The following is a 17,935-nucleotide window of genomic DNA, read 5'->3' on the forward strand; positions in this document are numbered from 1 at the left end:
AGCTTGCCACAGGTCACATGGTCCTCCTGGCAGGCCACTGCCACTTCCCTGCCAGGTGGGCTCCTCTCCACTCTTTCCTGGGTTCCAGCCCAGTCCTCCCAGGGCCTGCTTGGTCCCCTTGAGCTGGACACACAGCTGCCTGCCAGGCCCTGCACACACCCAGAGTCCAGCCATCTGCCCCCTCCCGGGAAGCTCAGGGGCCACACCAGGTCCTCTCAGGATCCCATAACCTCAGCTCTCTCTCCGCCATGGTGGCACAGGATCACAGCACCTGCCTTTGCAAATGCTCTCCCCTGGCTTCCCTTCATCTCTCCTGTGAGCCATTCTGCCTGTCCTGCCATCAGCTCTGAGGACCAGACCAGTTGTTGAAACTGACTTCTGCCCCCAGGCCCTCCCAGACTTCCGTGCCTCCTCAAGAAGCCCTTGTTCTCTGGTCAGTTCCCCTTTAGGGTGGGAACTGCTCGTTTGTCCCCTGGGCACAGTGCAGTCAGTGGCTCCCTCTCCAGCCTCATGAGTGCTGGGGACCTGCGGGGGTGACTCGGGGCTGGGGCGCCATCGGACTGGTTGAGGGTTCAGTGCAGCACTGCTGCCCCTGCTCCCACTGAGGCCAGACCCAAGAGGGACCAAGGTTGGTGGGAGAGGCCTGGGGGCCGCCGCCCAGTAAGAGCAGGCAGGGTCAGAAACGGGGAGGTGGGCCGGGGTGGGGGAGAAGGGGGCGTCTCATCACCACCAAGCTCTCAACCATCTGTTCCTCCAGCGCGCCCCTGTGCCCAATAGGCGCAGACCCCATGGGGCTTCTCCCTCTGGGATGGGGAAGCCCCTGCGTCCCAGCGTCCGCCCTCGCGCCTCGCCCCGCCCAGCCGCAGATATAAGGCGCCGGTGCTGCTGTTTCGCGCCCCGCCGCCCGCCGCCACCCGCGTCCCCATGGCCGGGCTCGCAATGCTGGTGGCCGCCGCCTTGGCGCTGTGCCTGCTGCTGGCGCCCCCCGGCCTCGCGTGGTACAAGCAGGCGGCGGGGCCGGGCTACTACTCCGTGGGCCGCGCGGCGGGGCTGTTGTCCGGCTTCCGCAGGTCGCCGCACGCGCGGCGCTCCGAGCCCCCCGTGGGCACGGGACCCCCGGGACGGGCTGGCGCCTTCCCGGAGCTGCGCCCCAGCCTGCGGAGCCTCGTGAGTACTGGGCGCTGGAGGGTGCGGGGCGCGGGGCGCTGGAGGGGTGCGGGCGCCCCCTCATCCTCCCCCCGCCCCCAGGCCGTGTGCGTCGAGGACGTTACCCCGAACCTGCAGAGCTGCGAGCGGCTCCCCGACGGCCGAGCCATCTTCCAGTGCAAGGCCGACGTCTTCCTGTCATTCCGCGCCGCGGACTGTCGCAGCACGTGAACCCCGACCCCGGAACGTGGACCTCACTTGGCTCCCGCGGGCACACCCTGGGGCCCGCCCTTGCCCGAGATGGTACCCAGTACCGCCCACCCATCCCCATAGTAAATGGCTTAATGAATGAGACTCGCAGCCTCTGTGGGGGGGTGGGCAGCAGACGGAGTGGGCAAGTACCTGTGAATCTCCAAACCGGACTCTGGCCATCTAGGAGCACAGACAGCAACTAGAGCCCTCAGGCCAACAGGCTTCACTGAAACACCTGCACAGGAGCTCCCAAACCCCACTGCTGGCAAAATGCTGCTGGGCCTCCAGCTGTATCGGCCCCAGACATCTTCTGGAGCCCCACATCTGGCTCTGCAAGGCTGCTCTCCATGTCCCCCACCTCCAGCCCTTGCCCGACACCTCCCTGCCTTTGTCCACGCAGCTCCTGGATCCTCCTAGGAGGTGGTGCCTGGGTTGCCCACTAGCCATCAAGTCTGTTAGGTCAGCTCAAATGTCCTGCCTTATAAAAGCTTCCCCTGAACACTCCACACCGGGAGGCCCTCCTGCCTCAAATCCTAGGTTTCTTGAGACCAAAGATCACCCTTACCAGAGGGGCAGCTCTGGGGTCACTCTTCTTGGAGCCCCCCAAAATTCTTCAAAGTACACAGCACAGGACAATACTTGTGCCAAGTGAATTAATGAATAGGCTGGGCCCAGCAGGAGTGGGAGAGCAGCCAGATGTGCAGCTCCAGGACCAGGAGGGGCTGCACCAGGTGGATGACAAAGCTGGGTGCCACCACAGCTGAGTCCTGAATCTGACGTCAGGCAGCTGGCTCCTCCCAGGCCTGGGAGCACTTTGTTTAGCCCTCCCTAGACCCACAGGGAAGCAGATATCCCCAAAGCAATGGGTGCTGCCCCACCTTGAGGAGGGAGGAGCTGTGTAGGGCCAAAGTTCCTGAGCACAGCTGCCTTGTGCCAGCCTCCCCCCACCTCACACTCAGGCTAATTCCCTAATTCACTTGTGGGGATCTTAGCAGGTTGATTTGCCCTCCCCACCCCCAATGAAGTTGACTTGAGTCCTTGGCCTGAGCCCTGGTCCCAGAGGTCTGCAGCCTGTCTCAGTGCTGTCCCCCACCCCAATGGGGCCTTGCCAGCTGGGCCTCAGGGGGCCCAAGGGAGCTGGACCCACCGGCCCTCCACTTAGGCGGGGGGTGGGACCCGCAATCCTGCTGCACCTGGGTGGACCAGTCTCTGGAGGCACCCACCTCCTGGACCCACAGGCCCCGAGTCTCCTCCGTGGCTCGCCTGGGGCTTCCTGACTGCTGCTGCGGACTGTCCCCCAGTCCTCACCTTGCGGTGCCACCCAGCAGGGGGTTCTCAGCAGGCCTAGGGCTGACTCCAGTCTCAAGAGGAACCCTCCGGCCACTCCTGTGTCCCACCCTCACATCAGAGTCTACATGGGACTGGCTGACCCCTGCCGCCCAGGGATCCGAGCGTGGGAAAGTCTGGCATCACTGGGCTCCTGAAATTGGGGGCCCAGGTGGGGCGGGGGTGCAGGGAGGGCCCTGTGCCTCTCATAGCTTAGTGAGCTCCCCCGACTCGAGGAGGGAACAAAGGAAGCAGGGCAGCAGCTGCCTGGCCAGGGTGCGTGCACCGCAGTCCCCCACTGCAGCTTCCTGCACGGGTTCTAGGCTGGCCCTTGAGGACCAAAAGAAAGGACAGGCCCACCTTACAGAAGGAGTGAACACTGGCCAGGGGCTCCCATGGGGCCAGGCCACAGGGTACTCCAGCCCCATCTGGCTCAGCAGCTGCAGGGCAGAGGCCATTTTGGAGGAAACTGGCAGAGGACTGAAAAAACATCACAGTCCTCACTCTTGACCACCACAGAGCCATAAACCACTGCCACTGTTCCCCCCCCACCCCATCAAGAGGTGACCGGGGTCAGCACCCTGCAGCCACTGCACTACTACAAGTGTACTCTGACTTGGGTGCAGAAGACCCTGAGATTATGTGGGTCGGGCCAGGGAGCAGCCCCTAATTCCTTCCTGGATCAGGTAGCTCTATGTGGGCCGCGGGGTGTCGGCCTCTCATTTTCCCCATGACAGACCCTGGGGCCAAAGGTACTCTGTTGGTCCTTGCCTCCCTCTTTTTTTGTCACCTGCCACGTGGGAGGCAGCTGGAGGTGTCTGGGGGCCCAGATCTGGGGGGATTCCTCACTGCCGTCAAGCTGCCTGCTGGCCCCCTCCTTGCTGGGTGGGCAGTGGGGAGCAGGGCCAAGGTGGTGGGTTTCCTGGTCCTGCCCTGCAGGATGGAGAGCCTGAAGCAGAGTACCTCCCAGCAGGTTTATTCGGTTGCACACCAGCTGGTCAGGTACAAAACCGAGAACAGTCTGTGGGGAGGCTGGCCCGGGAAGCAGGGGGCACAGCATCCGGGCGTCAGGCCCCGGGGCACCAGGGACACACTGCAGGGCAGAGGCCGCTCACGTGGGAGGCGGCATGGTCTGCACTCTGAGGAGGAAAGGGGGCGGGCCCCCGGGTCACTGCTCCCTGAAGCTGGCTCCCACGGAGGCCGGGTGGGCAGGAAGGCCACCGCCTCGAGCTGGGCGGTGGGGGGCATCCAGGGTCTGCAGGAGCTTCCTGGGGGCAGAATGGGGAGCAGCAGCAGAGCCGGAAGGATGGAAACTGGGCCTTCCCTGGCACGCAGGGTGGCACCCCTCCGTTGAAGGTGCCCCCTGCTCATCCTGCCTGTTGGGCTGCTCCACTGTGCTGGATCCCCTCACTGTGCAGCTCAGCAGGAAGGGCAGGAGGGCCTGCTGCGAGACGGACACCTCACGGGCAGGGTGAAAGGCAGTGTCCTCCACACCGGCCCTTCCACGGCCGGGTGGTTGGAAAGGAGGGCACCGCAGCTTTGTTAAAAACCGAGCCAAGCTCTCGAGGCAGGGCTGGGCCAGGGCCAGCACTCGGGGGGCCCTTGGCGACCTCTCCCCTCTGGTCAGAAGTCACAGTCGCTCTCCCTCTCGGGCCGCGCCTCCTGCTGCCTCATGGCCTCCAGGAAGGCCAGCTCCTTGGCCTCCTTCTTCTGGTTCCGGGCCTCGTACTCCAGCCTGGGGGCCAGGTGGGGATGAGTGGTGCACCCACACCCAGGCCTCAGCGGCTCCCCGTGCCCCTAGCAGCCTGGCGGAGACTCACCTGTTCTTGATGATGCGCTGGACAATGAGATCCGTGGTGAGATCATTCCCACTGTCGATCTGACAGAAAATACCCCTTCTTTTGGGCTCCTGGAGGCCAGGAGGAGGAGGAGGTGAGAGCCCTCCTTTGGACCCCAAGAAGACTGCCCTGCTGCACTGGCTCAGAGAGTTCCCACCCCACTGTGGTGGGGGCAGTTATTCCCACCCGTTAGCAACCTGCCTCCTTAAGCCGTGAGGCCATCAGCGTGGCAGCTGTCACCCCGCCCATTTCCCAGACAGGCATGATGAGGTGTGGGGGCGTTAGGTGGCTGGGAAGCATCAGACAGTGGCCACCTCATGTCTGTCGAGGGCCCAGCATGACCCACCTCATATGGGTCGGAGCCATCCTTGTCAGGCACGATTTCTGTCTTCCCGTGACACACCAGGTCCACCTGGGGAGGAGGCGGGGGTCAGGGCGCCCTCCCAGCATCTCCCCCCATGGTCCCCTGCCCCCAGAAGGCCCTCTCCAGGGAAGCAGCCTGGGCTCAAAGAGCTGGCCTGGCGCCACTCAGTCAAGAGCCTCCCTGGAAGCTGCCTGCCAGGAGCCCCGTCCTCACCTTGAAGTGATCCAGGAGCTCTGCTGTGACCGAGTACGGGGCCCCAATCACCACTTCGGACACGTACTGGGCGGAAAGGGAGCACAGCTGGTTAGATGGACCTCACCAGGCTGCAGGTAGGGGCTGAGAGGCAGCATGGTGAAGCCCCAGACTCCTGTACCCTGGGGAGGGTTCTGGGGAGGAGCAGCTCCAGCCTGGGAAGGAGGCGCCGCTGGGCCCGCCCGCCTGCCCGCCTGCTCTCACCCGGCAGGCCAGCACGCTCAGGGTCCGCTCGTGCAGGTTCATGATGGGGTAATTCTTCCCTTTGTAGTGGTTGACCTCCTAGAGCCACAGCAAGGTTGGGTCAGGCGGTGACCTCGGGGGTGGGCTGGGGTGGGAGTGAGGCCGTGCTCCCTCCCAGCAATCTCTCGTGGGGCATCTGCCAGTGTGGGGAAGCCCTGGATGGGAGGCTCTCCCTGGGCTTCTCCCTGGGAAGAGGCCCAAGCTTGCCATCTATGCCTCACCTGTGCCCAACCCCAACCCTAGGAGCTCCTCCAAAGCCCCCACGCTACCGGCTGCCCGGGGTGAGACCTGGTCAAAGTGCAAGCCGGCGATGACGTAAGGCCTCTCTGCCAGGCCATGTACCTTCTCCAGGAAGTCCACGTGCCCGATGTCTGCACCCAGGTTAAGGACCGAGGAACTAACGAGGAGCGGCCACCCACAGAAGCAGGGGCTCGGACAGGTACCTTCCCACCCACCTGCTCATGCCTCTCCATGCTGATAGCGGTGCCCCTGCACCCCACCCCAATCCTGGGCCTTCGAGAGTCAGGGAGGCCCCTCTAGCCCCCACAGCCCACTGGGGCAGATGTGGAAACGCACAGAAAAGGCCTGGGGCAGGGACAGCCTCCCACCCAGTCCCAGAGGATACGGAACAGATCAAAAGCACCAGCCACGTAAATGACCGTCTCCCCTGGCTGGGGCTCCTTCCCCGAAGCAAACTGGATGATCTTCTGGGATGTCTGTAAAAACTGGGACACCCCCGTCCAAGGGTTCCGCCCCCCAGGACACTGTAAGCCAAGAACAACCTGGTCAGCAACAGAGGCCTCGCAGGCACGTCCCTTGCCCATCCTTGGGCCTGCCCGCATCCGCCTGTCAGTCTGCTCTGGGTGGCACAGGTGTGAGATGGCGGGGGCGGGCATGGGGGCTATAGGCCGGGACTCCAAACCCCTAGCCACAACCTGCCACTCGCTTGTTGCTCTGCTGTTGTTTCCAGGCAGACATCTCAGGCAGGGATGCCGAGGGCTGGCTGGCAGGTGCCTGGTTCACACCACCACCAGGCTGGGCGGGGCCGCTATGGCCGGTGGTACTGGGGTTCTGCCCCATGGCCACAGCAGGCGCTGCAGCCAACACCACCTTGGCCTGGCAACGAACCCGCTAAGAAGAGGCCAGCGGACACGGCCCTCGTGGGGACCTGGCACCCTGAGGCCACCGTCTGGTCACCTGGGAGGAGCCTCCTGAGGAAAGTGTCTCCCTGGAGGGTGTCGGGTGAGAGAGCTACAGAGGGAGAGAGGACCAGGCCACCTGGTTAGAGACCCCTCGTTCGCGGGCAGTCCTCACTCCTCCTCCACGCAGTGGCCGCTGGGACCGGCCAGCCAGCAAGACCAGCGGTCAGTACCCGGTCAGTGTCCAGAAAGCGGGGAGCAGGGTAGAGGGCAAGGCTCCAGGCCAACCTTTCCCCAGGGGTGGCCTGGGGGTTGGGCAGCGGCCCGGACAGCACAGGCGACACTCACCTTGCCAAAGCTGTCTGCGTACTCCCGGTACTCGGAGGACATCTCCTGCACGGAACGGCAGGGGGTTGAGGGGCCTTGCCCTCCAGACGCAACCAACCCCAGGACACCGAAGCTTGCTGTCCTAGTGCCCACTGAGGGGCAAGGGTGGGGTAGGCGATCCCTCCCTCCCAGCCCTGGGACCTCGGGGATTCCACTCTGGCCCCCAAAGACTCACCTGGCTGCTGTGATGGGCCTTGGTCACGAGCAGCATGCGGCCAACGAGGTCTGTGGTGGACACCCCCTGGGTGCGCTTGCATTCTCTGGGAAAAGAGCTGGGGTTGGGGCTCTCATCCTGGGACACACCTGCAAGGCTACACCTCCTACGGGCACCTAAGTTACCCCACCTAAGGGCAACTCTGCTTGTGGCTGATTCTACCGTGGCCCAGCCCCCAGCCATGCTGTGCACAGGCCCGGGCGTCTCCTCGCCACTCTCAGCCACAACAAAAAACCAAGACCAGGAGAGTGGAGGGACCACTGAAATTTTATCAACCAACGGAAATGACCGGACAGAAGAACGCTGTCACCAAGCCCCAAGTTCACAGTGTTGGGGTGAGCAGGCCATACAGAGGTGGCTCTGGTCCTGTTCTGTCCACTGACGCCCAGGTCCTGCCTCACCACACACTCCCTGCCAAGGGAACCCCAGGCTTCACTGCCCCACTCGAGCCGCTGGCCACACTGGCCTTTTCAATTAAAGTGACTCAAATAAAAGCCAGCTCCCCAGTCATACCCCATGTTACCCCTGCTTAGCAGCTGCCCGTGGCCAGTAGCTACCGTACTGGGCGGTGCAGATGTATGGCACCCCCAGCTCCAGTCCAGGCCACGAGAAACAGACCGTGGCCCGGACGCTGCCCTCACAGGCAGAAGGAGCTCGATGGGAGCTGGGAGCCCCGCTCCTCGAAAAGCGGGGCACTCAGCAAGTAGAGCTTACCTGTACCTCCCAGCCTGCTTCACTTCCTCGTAGGTGTCCCGGCCATCTACAGTCAGCGTGATATCATCTAAGGGGTGACACGCACACGAGAACAAGAATCTTAACCCAAAGCCATGAAGACCTCCAGGCCCACACCCCGGCTCCAGGCCTGCCCTGGTGTGCGTGCGCTCCTTTCTGGGGAAGGACCCAGAGCTTCCTCAGACCCTCAAAGGGCTCTGTGCTCCCCAAAGTGTGAGGAGGCCGGCACCTCCAGATGCCCCTCTGATGGTCAGGTCTGGAGCTGCCCAAGTGCCCTGCCCCGGGGGCTGTGCCCTGCCGACTCACTGCCGTGGACGCAGAAGTCGCAGCTGTACTTGTCCAGCGTCTCCAGCGTGGTGACATAGGGGGCTGCTGGCACCACCTCGTCCACCCACTTGATGGCCTGCACCATCTTGTACCTTTCCTCCTGAGTGAACACCGGGGGCCCCTTGTGCTTGGCGATCTCCTCTAGGGAGAGAGAAGAGGGCAAGGGACGAGGTGGGTGACCCCTGGAAGGCTGGCCACAGGCTCACTGGCTCCTCCTCAGAAGTCCCCTCCCAGAAGCAAGCAGGGTCTGCGGCCACAGGAGGGCTCACGGTGGGAGGCTGCCTCTCATCGGGGCCTCAGCCCACGAGGCAGGACCACAAGGAGCAGCTCCGCTCTGTCCTCTGCGAGCCGGTACAGGCGCTGCGGACGCACTTGCTGGGTGACTGCACGCCCCTCACCCGCAGCCAACCAGAGCTCCAGGTTCGGTCCGGGGCTCCCTGTGATGGCTGGGTGCTCTGTCCTCTAAGGCCCCGAGAGCCAGGAAGCGGGTAGGAAGTGGACGGCATACCTGGACTGATCCACTGGACCACCCCTGCCCTCCAAGCTCATGACAGGATGCAAGACGGGAAAGCTCTGGATGGCGTGGCCTGCGCCGGGGTTGGGGCGAGCCTGTGGAGCTGCACTTCTGGGGAGGACGGCTGGGCCTGGTCCTACCCACCACGGGGACCTGTGCCGTCTGTCACGGGCGTGGGGGAGGAGGGTGGGCCTGGCAGCCCGGCTTACCGTCAGTGTGTACACCCACGATGAGGTGGTCACCCATGGCCCGGGCCTGGCGCAGCTGGTTGGAGTGGCCGTAATGTACCATGTCATAGCTGTGGAGAGGGCAGGGCCATCATCCCAGTGTTGGGGGTGCAGTCTTGCTCCTCTGCAGTGTCCTTAGGAAGCCCTCTGAGAAGCCACCAGTGAGGAACTGCTCCCAGGGTTTGGTTGGGCCTGGGCTTTCAGAGGGGTGGGGTGCTCAGCTCTCCCCATTACTGGTCCCTGGGCTCAAGGTCAAACTGAGCGAGCATGGCTGTGGCCGGGGACAAGGCCTGGTGAGTGCACAGAACAGCCCCTGCTCCCCACACCTGGGACAGCACTCTGCCCTCAGCCCCTCCCCTTCCCAAATACAAACTGTCACAGGCAGTCCCTTTGAGAGGTAATAGAAACCAATGTTAGCTCAGGGGTGGACTGGGCTCTGTACTACCGTGAAACAGCCAGACAGTCCCGGGGGCCAACACGAAACAAAGTCCAGCCAATGAACAAGGGCAGTCACTGGCTTTAGAAACCCTGCCTGCTCCCCAAGGCCTCTGGAAACTCAGTGAGGCTTTGCTCTCTGGGGCCAACAACCACCTCCCTATCGCCTGGTTCTAGAGCTTTCATCCTCAAATCCAGGCCTGGTTAAGAGTGAACTCTCAGCTGAAGGCCACACACAGCACCGCAGCTCCACTCGGGTTGCCATGTGTGGCGGAGAGGACCTCCACTTCTCTGTGGGCCCTGAGGTGGGCCCTCATGCTCACTCTGCTTCTTCCCAGCCTTGTATTGCCCTCTGAGTAGGTGGAGCTGTCCCTGCTTCTCCAGGTGACCCAGGTGTACAAAAACCATTCTACTCAGCACCACCTGCTAGCCCCACCCCAGCACATCAGGCCCCAGCAGACAAGCCTGTGGGGCACAGGGCTCTGGTCCTGGGCTAAGGGAAGAGCGAAGTCCAAATTCAGGAGCCTGGCAGGCCCTTGTGCCCACTGGACAGGCTGGGCAGAAGGAGGGTGCACGGCACAGAATGCAGGGTGGACCTGGGTCCAGGCTGTATCCCAGTCACTGTGGCCTGTGGCTGTGGCCTGCTGGGGCAGGGGCCAGGCCTGGTCAGGGCCAAGGTCAGAGTCAACGGACAGGAAGCCACGCCCCCTCCACAAGGTGACTCAGGTGCAGGCCCAGGAGTACGGCAGCCCCACTCACTTGCTGGCCGCTGAAGCCCTGGGCTAGCCAGATGTTTTTCTTTCTCTGCTTCCATCAAGTAAGGTCTGAGGAAGCATCCAAGACGTCAAGTTATCACTAGAGGTTCACTTTCCTCCTGTCTGCTGACAGCCTCAAACCTATCTCAACACCACTCCAGCTGTCTGGCTTGACAGAAAAGAGGACAGTTGGGCACTGTAGCCCTCCTCAGATGGACCCAGGAGCCTGGGGGCTTCACTAGGGTCTTACTCAGACCGGGCAATGCCTGCGCTGACGCTTGCCCAGATACCTAGGAGAACCTTCCTGGTTTTGTGCCGGCAAGCCGGGAGCCGGACAGGGAGAACTCTGGGAAGACATTTTGGGTGCACGGCTCCTTCGGAGAAAGAGAGCTCCTAGGGCACTAAAATGATTAAAGTCATCAAGGTTAGACACGCAACTTTGGCCACTATCGTGCACGAGTTAGGCAGGTGGGACCGCCTGGCTGGGTCTCCGGCTTAAAGGCAAACGTGAGAGAAGGAGCGTCCGGGGAAGGCGCTCATGTAGGGATCCGCAGAAAGACTCCAGCAACCCTCAGCCGCGCTGCCCGCGGCGACGCGGTGGCCCGGGTTCCAGGCGTCCTACGCGGCCGAGGCGCCGTCCGCCCCGCGCTAGCCGGCCGCCCGACCCCGGCGAAGGCGACCACAGCTGTCACCGTGGCCCCGCCCGCCCCCCCGCCCCCCACCGCACTCACCAGCCGTCGCACCACACCCGCACGGCGCGCCTGCCCCCTGGGCCCGGCCGCTCTGCGCCGCCTGCCTCCCCGTGTCCGTTCCGGATCATGGCCCCGAACCGGCAGCACAGCACGGCCGGTTCCCCACTCCCATCCGCCGCAGCTCGCGCACGCACGCGCCGTCACGCGGGCCTCACCCGCCTCTCACAGCCAATGCCGAGCGCCGCCCCGCCCCGCGCGCGGAGCCCCGCCCCCTCACCTCCCTCGCGCGTCCAATGGCGAGCCCCGCCCGGGCCGGGCCCCGCCCCTCCGCTCCCGGCCAATGGCCTGCACCCACCAACCCTCAACTCCCACCTGGAGCGGCGGTTGGGGGCAGGACCACGTGGGGCGCATCCGCCCCTCCAGGAGTCTCGCCAGGCGCCCGCTCCCACCCACCGCTTCAGAAAGGCAGTCACTCGGTGACACGAGGAAGACAGTGCAGAGATGTTTAATAACAATAAAAAGGCCTGCTGAGAGCCAAGGCTCAAAAACCACTCCTTTGCAGCATACCCAATACAGAAAAAGGCTTCTATAAATTTAACATTTTTAGTAAGAAGTGGTAGAAATAGAGTTGAGGCCCCTGAGACTAGCCTAGTGAATGAGGTAAGGCAGCCGTGTGCTTCCTCTTTGCTGGCCAGGTGTGAAATAACCCGAGTCCTGTTTTCACAGAGGGTGTGGCTGCCACCTCTTTAGAAGAGGCTGCTTGGGCGAGGTGTCTTCCATCATTAGGCCCATGCGGGGGGCAACCACAGCAGTGCAAGGGAGCTTTCCACAATGACAAATGGCTAAACATGTCAGGGTGAGAATGTCACCCCCAGAGAATTCCAGGGACAGTGCTGGCCTTAACAGTGCCACTTGCCCCTGAAGAAGAGTGCCGGCCATTTGCAAAGTGCCATCATTGTTCTCGGTCAAGCAACAGGTTACGTTACTTTCTTCCTTTTTGTGCGCTTGGTGCAGCCCCTGCCAAACCAGCCGCCCAGGACAGGGGCTGAGCTAAGTGGTGCACCCCGGTCCCCAGGCCCAGGTTCTTCTCGACTTCTGCACAGCGACTTGCGACTGTGGCTGCCTTCTTCACCCGCACGCAGGGGAGTGGCCAGTGTGAAGATGGGGTCCTGCCACCTACGCAAAGGGAAAGCTGGGTCAGGCGTGCCTGGGAGCCCCTCACAATCACAACCCGCCCCAGGACAGGAAAGCTGACTGAGGTCACCCTGCGTCCCTCCCACGTCTTAACCATGGCTGGGCTTTGCTCAGTGGTAGCTCCAGAACATCTGCGAGAGGGGTAAGCTCCGCGAGTAACTCAAAGGCCAGCACCCAGACTAGCCCAGCCTCTGCAGAACTCAGTCCTCGTCGGTGATTGAGGGGGCTGTGCACACACGGGGTAGGGCGGCAGTAGCCCCAGGAGGGGTGAGTCACTAGCCACCTCTGGGTCCCCCCTGTCACTTGTACGGCCAGGGACAGGCAGACCAGACCCTCTTCCCCTTCCCAGACTGCAGGACTCGACGGGAGGGAAGCTGACTAGGGAGGCGCAGCCTAAACACTACACCATGAAGAGATCATGTGTCTGAGATGTAGAACCACATATCATAAACTTAATATACAGATAAGCACTGATAAAGAAAATGAGCTAAGTTAATGTGGAAAAAAAAAAAAAAGTACAGTACACAACAGGCCCACATTACAGAACACCACAAACATAACATACAAGAATTGCCAGGCCCAGAAGGTGAAGGGATCCTTAATTCTCCAACCCTTTGATTAAAAGAAGTTATTGATTTCCCCTATAAGACCCTGAAAATTCACAGAGAAAGAAAGTGTAAACTTTTCACTCAATACACACACCACATCTAAATTATCACAAATTCTGTATTAAGGCACAATTTGTTTAAGCTTCCCCAAAGTATTCCAGCTCCCCAAGCCAAGTGCACCCAGATTCTGATGAGCAGAGTTGCTGAGAGCACATCCCTTCAAGGCACCTTCCCGTCCAGGCTGCCTGAGGTGAAGGGGGACATCCAGGCGTGCCCTGGCAGATTCCCTCTCCCCGCAGGAATCACGCCAGCCAGGACACCTCAGCCAATGCTGGGGCTGGTCCCTGCAGAGGCCACCACACTGCAGTCACGCCTCAGATGCCATCTGCCACAGCTCAGAGCTTTCTCTACACTCAGCTCACAAAAGACAACAGACACAACCCATCCACACAGCGGCAGGGAAGTGGGGGATGTGTCTGTGCCCCCTCACCTGCTGTAGCGGGGGATCTCCAGGCCCAGATCATCCATGAGGAGCCGCATGACGTCATCACACTTTCCGTGCAGCTTCAGGGCAGCCCAGTCATCCTTCGGGGTCCACTGGGGACAGGAGAAGGTAAGTGAGGACAGCACCTCACTCCTTCCCAATGGCCTGCTGGCCTTGGCCCCTACTCAGCCAGACCTCGTGGTGCATTAGCGTGGGACATAAATGTCCCAGGGATTGCTGGCTCTCCTAAGGCCCAGGTCTAAGGAGGCACCTCTGAGCACCTGAGTTACCTGCAAGTTCACAATGTAGAGCTTGGGCCGCCGGCTGGGGGGCTTGGTCATGCACCAGAGGTGTGGATACTTCTTTAGAACCTGCGGGAACGGATGGATGGACAGACAGACCACACACACACACACCAGGGAAGGAGGCTACAGGAAGCTGGGGTCTAAGGCTGAGCTGGACAGCTGCAGGCAGGCTCACCCCTGTTCCCATCCACAGTGCCATTCGCATACCTTTAAGCTGGAGCCTAAGCACAGGATTGTGTCTGCTCTGTTGGCAGCCTGGGTGGCCGCCTCCCAGTTCAGAGGCTGTCCCAATGTCCCCCTCTCCCCAAAGTGCACGATGGTGTCCCGGAGCTGGGCCCCGCACTTGTGGCAGGTGCGGCCGGTCTGGTGTCGGTGCAGGGCGGTGCGCTCCGTCACATCAAACACCCGCACATACTCCCTGTTGGGAGTGCAGGCTGTGCAGACCTGAGGAGAGTAGGGCCCTGTGAGCAGGAGCCACTGGCCTGCCCAGGCCCCCGAGTCCCAGAGGGACCGCTCACTTCGATATACATGTTCCCGTGGAGCTCCGACATGGCTGTGCGAGGCAGCCCGCTCCGCAGGTGGAGCCCGTCACAGTTCTGAGACACCACGTGCTGCACCTGGAAGGGCGACAGTGGCAGTCAGCAGGAGGAAGGGGGGAAGCAGCACTCAGGAGTGAAACCATACCGAGCCCTGCCCACCCCAGAGCCCCCAAACCAGCGGCAACTCCGACCCTGCACAAAGCATCGAAGGCAAACCCAGGGCAGCAGGCTGGTCCCAGCAGGACTCAGGAGGCTCCGGTGGGGAGGGCACTGGGCCCGCCCCCAACGACTCAGAAGCCCTAGGAGCCCCCAGGAGGGCAAATGTTTGCACCGCCCCCTCTTGGCTGGAAAGGAGCTTGGGGCCCAAACTGATGCTCTCTTGGGTCATCACGCTTCAGGTCCTTGAAGGCCCAGGAGGCTCGACCCCTTCCCCACTCGGTTGCAGGTGCTTAGCAGAGGATCTCCAGAGGTTTCCTACTAGCCTCCCCTGTATCTAGGTGGCTCCTGAGGTCTGTGGGAAAAATGCAAGAGAAACACAAGGGGAAGGGGCTACCCTCACGAGCTCTGGGCCTGTGTGGACCCTCTATGTGATGATTCAGCGGAGAGGCTGCCCTCTACTCTTGGAGAGGAAACACAGGAGGAGTAGAGGTAGGCTCAAACCAGGAATCTAAACTGCTTGGTGGGCACTCATCTCAGGGTCCACTAGCTGATGGAAGTAGGATGCAGTTGTCACCTGGGCACCAAGGCGGCCCTCCCGGTCCTCGCCGTGGACCCAGTGAGTACAATCAGCCCTCCGTATCTGACGGTTCTACATCCACAGATTCAACCAACCAAAGATCAAAAATATTCGGGGAAAAAAAATCCAGAAAGTTCCAAAAAGCAAAACTTGAACTTGCCACACGCTGGCAAGTATCTGTGTAGCATTTACATTGTATTTATAACTGTTTAAGTGGCACTGACATTTTATTAGGTATTACAACTCATTCAGAGATGATTTAAAGTATGGGGGTGGGGAGCACTTCCCTGGTGGCGAGTGGTTAAGAATCCGCCTGCCAATGCAGGGGACGTGGGTTCGAGCCCTGGTCCAGGAAGATCCCACATGCCACGGAGCCACTAAGCCCATGCACCACAACTTCTGAGCCTGCGCGCCTAGAGCCTGAACTCCGCAACAAGAGAAGCCACCGCAGCGAGAAGCCTGCGCACCGCAACGAGGAGTAGCCCCCCTGGTCGTCGCAACTAGAGAAGAGCCCGCTCGCAGCAACGAAGACCCAACGCAGCCAAAAATAAAATAAATTTATTTTAAAAATAAATAAATAAGTAAATAATAAAGTATGGGGAGAGGTGTGCAGGTTATATACAAACACTACGCCATTTTATACAAGGGACTTGAGCACCCTCAGCTTTTGGTATCCAAGGGGGATACCGAAGGATGGCTGTACACCAGCCACCCTGGGCTCTTACCAGCTTCTGCTCGTGTAAGCAGGCGATGCTCATGTGGGTGAGGGTCGGCTCGGCCTCACTCAGGTCAGCAGCACTGCCAGGTAGAAGGGAAATGAAGGTTTGGAGAGCTTCAAGGTCAGGTCCCTGCTCAACTAGGTGGGAAGGCTGTGGTAGGCTGCTTACCTAATGCTTCTTCCTTTCTGAAGCAGCGTCCACACTCCATTAGGACCCCGGTAATCTGGGATAGAAGCTGCCTGCAGGTTCAGAAAAGAGATAAGCCCAGTGAAAAGACATCACTGTAGGCACTGGCAGAATTCCCAATAATTTCTCCCAGCACTTTGAGAAGTGCTGGCCCACAGACTGGCCTCAATTCCTTCCTCAGGCTGAGCATTTCCTAGTCTAACCTGTCCTCCCAGATGGAGGGCACCCCCTGTGGCTCCTTCCCTCTGCCAGGACCCCTGCACCCAAACCTGGTCCAGCTCATCCTTCTAGGCTCCAAGGAGCCCTGCCCGCCCTGGGAGACTCTCTAGCATGTAGTACAGCCCGGGCTCTGTGGCCACGTCTGTCCTCATACTGAGAGGGAGGACTGGTTAGGCTCACTGCACACCTCCCTCCACGTTCTCACATCCTGATGCTGTAAGTGTTTCCTGGCCTACCTTCACACGGACTAACCTCTTCAATGAGATAAACATTACTGAATTTCCCAAGTTCCCAATCCAGTGAAACAGAGCCACCCCGAGAGAAGAAAACAGAGAGTGTGCCAGGATCAAGGTGCCCTGTGCTTCCTGAGGTGTGAGTGACCTCCCTTGTAGGGAGCCCTGTCTCTTCCCTGTTGCTAAAGCTCAGAAAAATGCCCACGTGACCAGTGGGTCTGACTCACATGGAAAAAGGGAACCTCAAACAGTAACACTCAGAGCAAATTAGTGAACAGTATGTGGCTTTAGTAGCTGCTTACAGTTCTTTAAAAGGTGGTATTCCTGCTTTTACATAATCTAATGACAAGAGTTCACATGTGCCAGGGCTACAGGTGTTGATAAGTTAAAGCAGTTAACACACCTCACACATTCTCGCTACTGGGCTTCTTCAATCATCCCTGTATGGAGTGTCTTACTTCGTAAGTGTCTGTAAAATCTCACCCACCCTTCAAGGCCCAGGCTCAATGCCACCTCTCACAAAAAAACCACCAGATGGGTTCCCAGCTCTCAGAGACCACAGAGGGCGTATCTGGATTTCTATTCTAGCAGCCTAGCACAGCCAGCTTCACATTACAGTCATTCGTTTATAGGGTTTATTATCATCACCTACGGACCTCTCCACAGAAATCCTTGCTATTCACCTCTGCTGGGCCTACATGTAGGTCACACTCAACTTGCACCCAGCAATTAAACAACGTGCTATCCACACTGTCAAAGCTAGTCACATTCTACCACCCAGGTAGCTTCCTGATAAAACGTATCGAAAGCCAAAGCATTTCTCTTCCTTACCTGGTGCACTCTAATGCATACTGCCTTGTATTTCACTTACCTTACTTCAACATTCAGGACACACAACGAATGGGGAATCAGAAGGTAGTTTGGGGTTTAGCTCTGCCAATATAACCTTGGGACAAGCACCAAACTATTACATCCCGTTTTTATCCCTCTTCCTTTCCTGTTTCTAACTGGGTACAATACAATATTCAAGCATTTAAGAATGTTTATCTACTTAGCGAAGTTCCAAAGAGTCATTCTGAGTTTCTCTAAGAAAAGAAAGACCCTCAAGAGGTGCTTTTAAGGCGAGCTTTTGCGAATCGGTACTGTTGCTTCACAGAATACGGTGCTCGGTGCTGGGGTCCGACACCCAGAAGGGGGCGCCCCACGCCCGCCCCCGGCGGTCCGTGTTTCGCACAACCTGGGAGCCGAGCCGGGGCGCGGCCGTCCCCGCCTCGTCTCCTTACCGTGCTGATCCCCGCGCCCGTGTAGACGACCAGGTGCTTGGCGTTGCGGACGGCGCTAGCCAGCTCCCGGACTTTCCTCCGCAGCTCCTCCGGGTCGTCGCACACCTGCCGAGACGCCGAAGCCGGTCGTGAGCCGGCCCCGACCCGCCCGCGCCCGCGCCCGGCCCGCCCGCACCCCGGACTCGCCTCCTCCTGCCGCCGCTTCAGGCCCTCGCGCCGCCTGCTCCGACCCTGCAGCTCGGTCACCAGGTCCTCGCTCTCGGCCAGGAGCCGGCCCTCCTCCGCGCTGCGCTCGGCCGCCGCCTTCCTCAGGATGCGCGACACCTGCGGGCGCGGGGCAGGCGGTGAGGGCGGCGCGGACTGGGGGCGCGGCGCGGGGCGGGCAACGCCGTACCTGGCGGAGGCGCTCCCGCTGCTGCTCCTCCCGCAGCCTCCGGACCCGCTCCGCCGCCTTGCGCTCCGACCGGCTCAGACCCCCGGCGGCCATCTCTCCCGGGGAGACTCGCGCTTCCGCTTCCGCCTCCCGGCAGGCCGCGCGCCGACACATGCGCGCGAGGCCCGCCCCGCCCTTCCGCCCCGCCCTTGC

The 17,935-nt window shown here is 60.8% G+C and overlaps 3 protein-coding genes across 9 annotated transcripts; 1 reads left to right on the forward strand and 2 right to left on the reverse strand.

The window, feature by feature from the left end:
• The first annotated feature begins 917 nt into the window (after positions 1-917).
• NPB (neuropeptide B) lies at positions 918-1,470 on the forward strand. Its single transcript, XM_081219953.1, has 2 exons — positions 918-1,167; positions 1,249-1,470. Exons 1-2 carry the CDS (start codon positions 925-927, stop codon positions 1,375-1,377), a joined length of 372 nt encoding a protein of 123 aa, XP_081076079.1. The 5' UTR covers positions 918-924; the 3' UTR covers positions 1,378-1,470.
• Positions 1,471-3,684: 2,214 nt separating this feature from the next.
• PCYT2 (phosphate cytidylyltransferase 2, ethanolamine) lies at positions 3,685-11,035 on the reverse strand. Of its 6 annotated transcripts, none has more exons than XM_081219916.1 (14): positions 10,883-11,035; positions 8,944-9,032; positions 8,200-8,361; positions 7,876-7,942; positions 7,123-7,207; positions 6,909-6,953; positions 6,619-6,672; positions 6,047-6,185; positions 5,764-5,792; positions 5,383-5,460; positions 5,140-5,205; positions 4,909-4,974; positions 4,545-4,633; positions 3,685-4,459 (listed from the first exon to the last, which is right to left on the reverse strand). In XM_081219916.1, the coding sequence occupies exons 1-14, from the start codon at positions 10,969-10,971 to the stop codon at positions 4,348-4,350; spliced, it is 1,170 nt and encodes a 389-aa protein (XP_081076042.1). In that variant the 5' UTR covers positions 10,972-11,035; the 3' UTR covers positions 3,685-4,347. The 6 variants fall into 6 exon arrangements, with proteins under 6 accessions (XP_081076042.1, XP_081076040.1, XP_081076043.1 ...); XM_081219914.1 differs by having other exon boundaries at positions 5,710-5,792; XM_081219917.1 differs by lacking the exon at positions 8,200-8,361 and having other exon boundaries at positions 5,710-5,792.
• Positions 11,036-11,332: 297 nt separating this feature from the next.
• SIRT7 (sirtuin 7) lies at positions 11,333-17,870 on the reverse strand. 2 transcript variants are annotated; one of them, XM_081219920.1, is made up of 10 exons: positions 17,744-17,870; positions 17,536-17,673; positions 17,350-17,454; positions 15,597-15,667; positions 15,435-15,507; positions 13,953-14,051; positions 13,642-13,878; positions 13,420-13,500; positions 13,136-13,242; positions 11,333-12,019 (listed from the first exon to the last, which is right to left on the reverse strand). In XM_081219920.1, the coding sequence occupies exons 1-10, from the start codon at positions 17,834-17,836 to the stop codon at positions 11,821-11,823; spliced, it is 1,203 nt and encodes a 400-aa protein (XP_081076046.1). In that variant the 5' UTR covers positions 17,837-17,870; the 3' UTR covers positions 11,333-11,820. The 2 variants fall into 2 exon arrangements, with proteins under 2 accessions (XP_081076046.1, XP_081076047.1); XM_081219921.1 differs by lacking the exon at positions 11,333-12,019 and adding an exon at positions 12,037-12,688.
• Positions 17,871-17,935: the final 65 nt, after the last annotated feature.

The sequence above is a fragment of the Mesoplodon bidens genome (assembly GCF_964165515.1).
Source record: "Mesoplodon bidens genome assembly, chromosome: 19".
Lineage (NCBI taxonomy): Eukaryota > Metazoa > Chordata > Mammalia > Artiodactyla > Ziphiidae > Mesoplodon > Mesoplodon bidens.

What these genes read in the sequence shown, in the direction of transcription:
- NPB (XM_081219953.1), top strand. Translation starts at nt 925, where the DNA reads ATGGCCGGGCTCGCAATGCTGGTGGCCGCCGCCTTGGCGCTGTGCCTG. An exon ending in GCCCCAGCCTGCGGAGCCTC is followed by an intron (nt 1,168 to 1,248) that starts GTGAGTACTGGG and finishes CCCCGCCCCCAG; the next exon opens with GCCGTGTGCGTCGAGGACGT.
- PCYT2 (XM_081219914.1), bottom strand. Translation starts at nt 10,971, where the DNA reads ATGATCCGGAACGGACACGGGGAGGCAGGCGGCGCAGAGCGGCCGGGC. An exon ending in CGGGTGTGGTGCGACGGCTG is followed by an intron (nt 9,033 to 10,882) that starts GTGAGTGCGGTG and finishes CCCTCTCCACAG; the next exon opens with CTATGACATGGTACATTACG. An exon ending in TGGTGCTTTTGATCTGTTCC is followed by an intron (nt 5,793 to 6,046) that starts GTATCCTCTGGG and finishes ACCTGGGTGCAG; the next exon opens with ACATCGGGCACGTGGACTTC.
- SIRT7 (XM_081219920.1), bottom strand. Translation starts at nt 17,836, where the DNA reads ATGGCCGCCGGGGGTCTGAGCCGGTCGGAGCGCAAGGCGGCGGAGCGG. An exon ending in GCTTACACGAGCAGAAGCTG is followed by an intron (nt 14,052 to 15,434) that starts GTAAGAGCCCAG and finishes TCGCCCTTCCAG; the next exon opens with GTGCAGCACGTGGTGTCTCA. An exon ending in GAGATCCCCCGCTACAGCAG is followed by an intron (nt 12,020 to 13,135) that starts GTGAGGGGGCAC and finishes CCCTTTGCGTAG; the next exon opens with GTGGCAGGACCCCATCTTCA.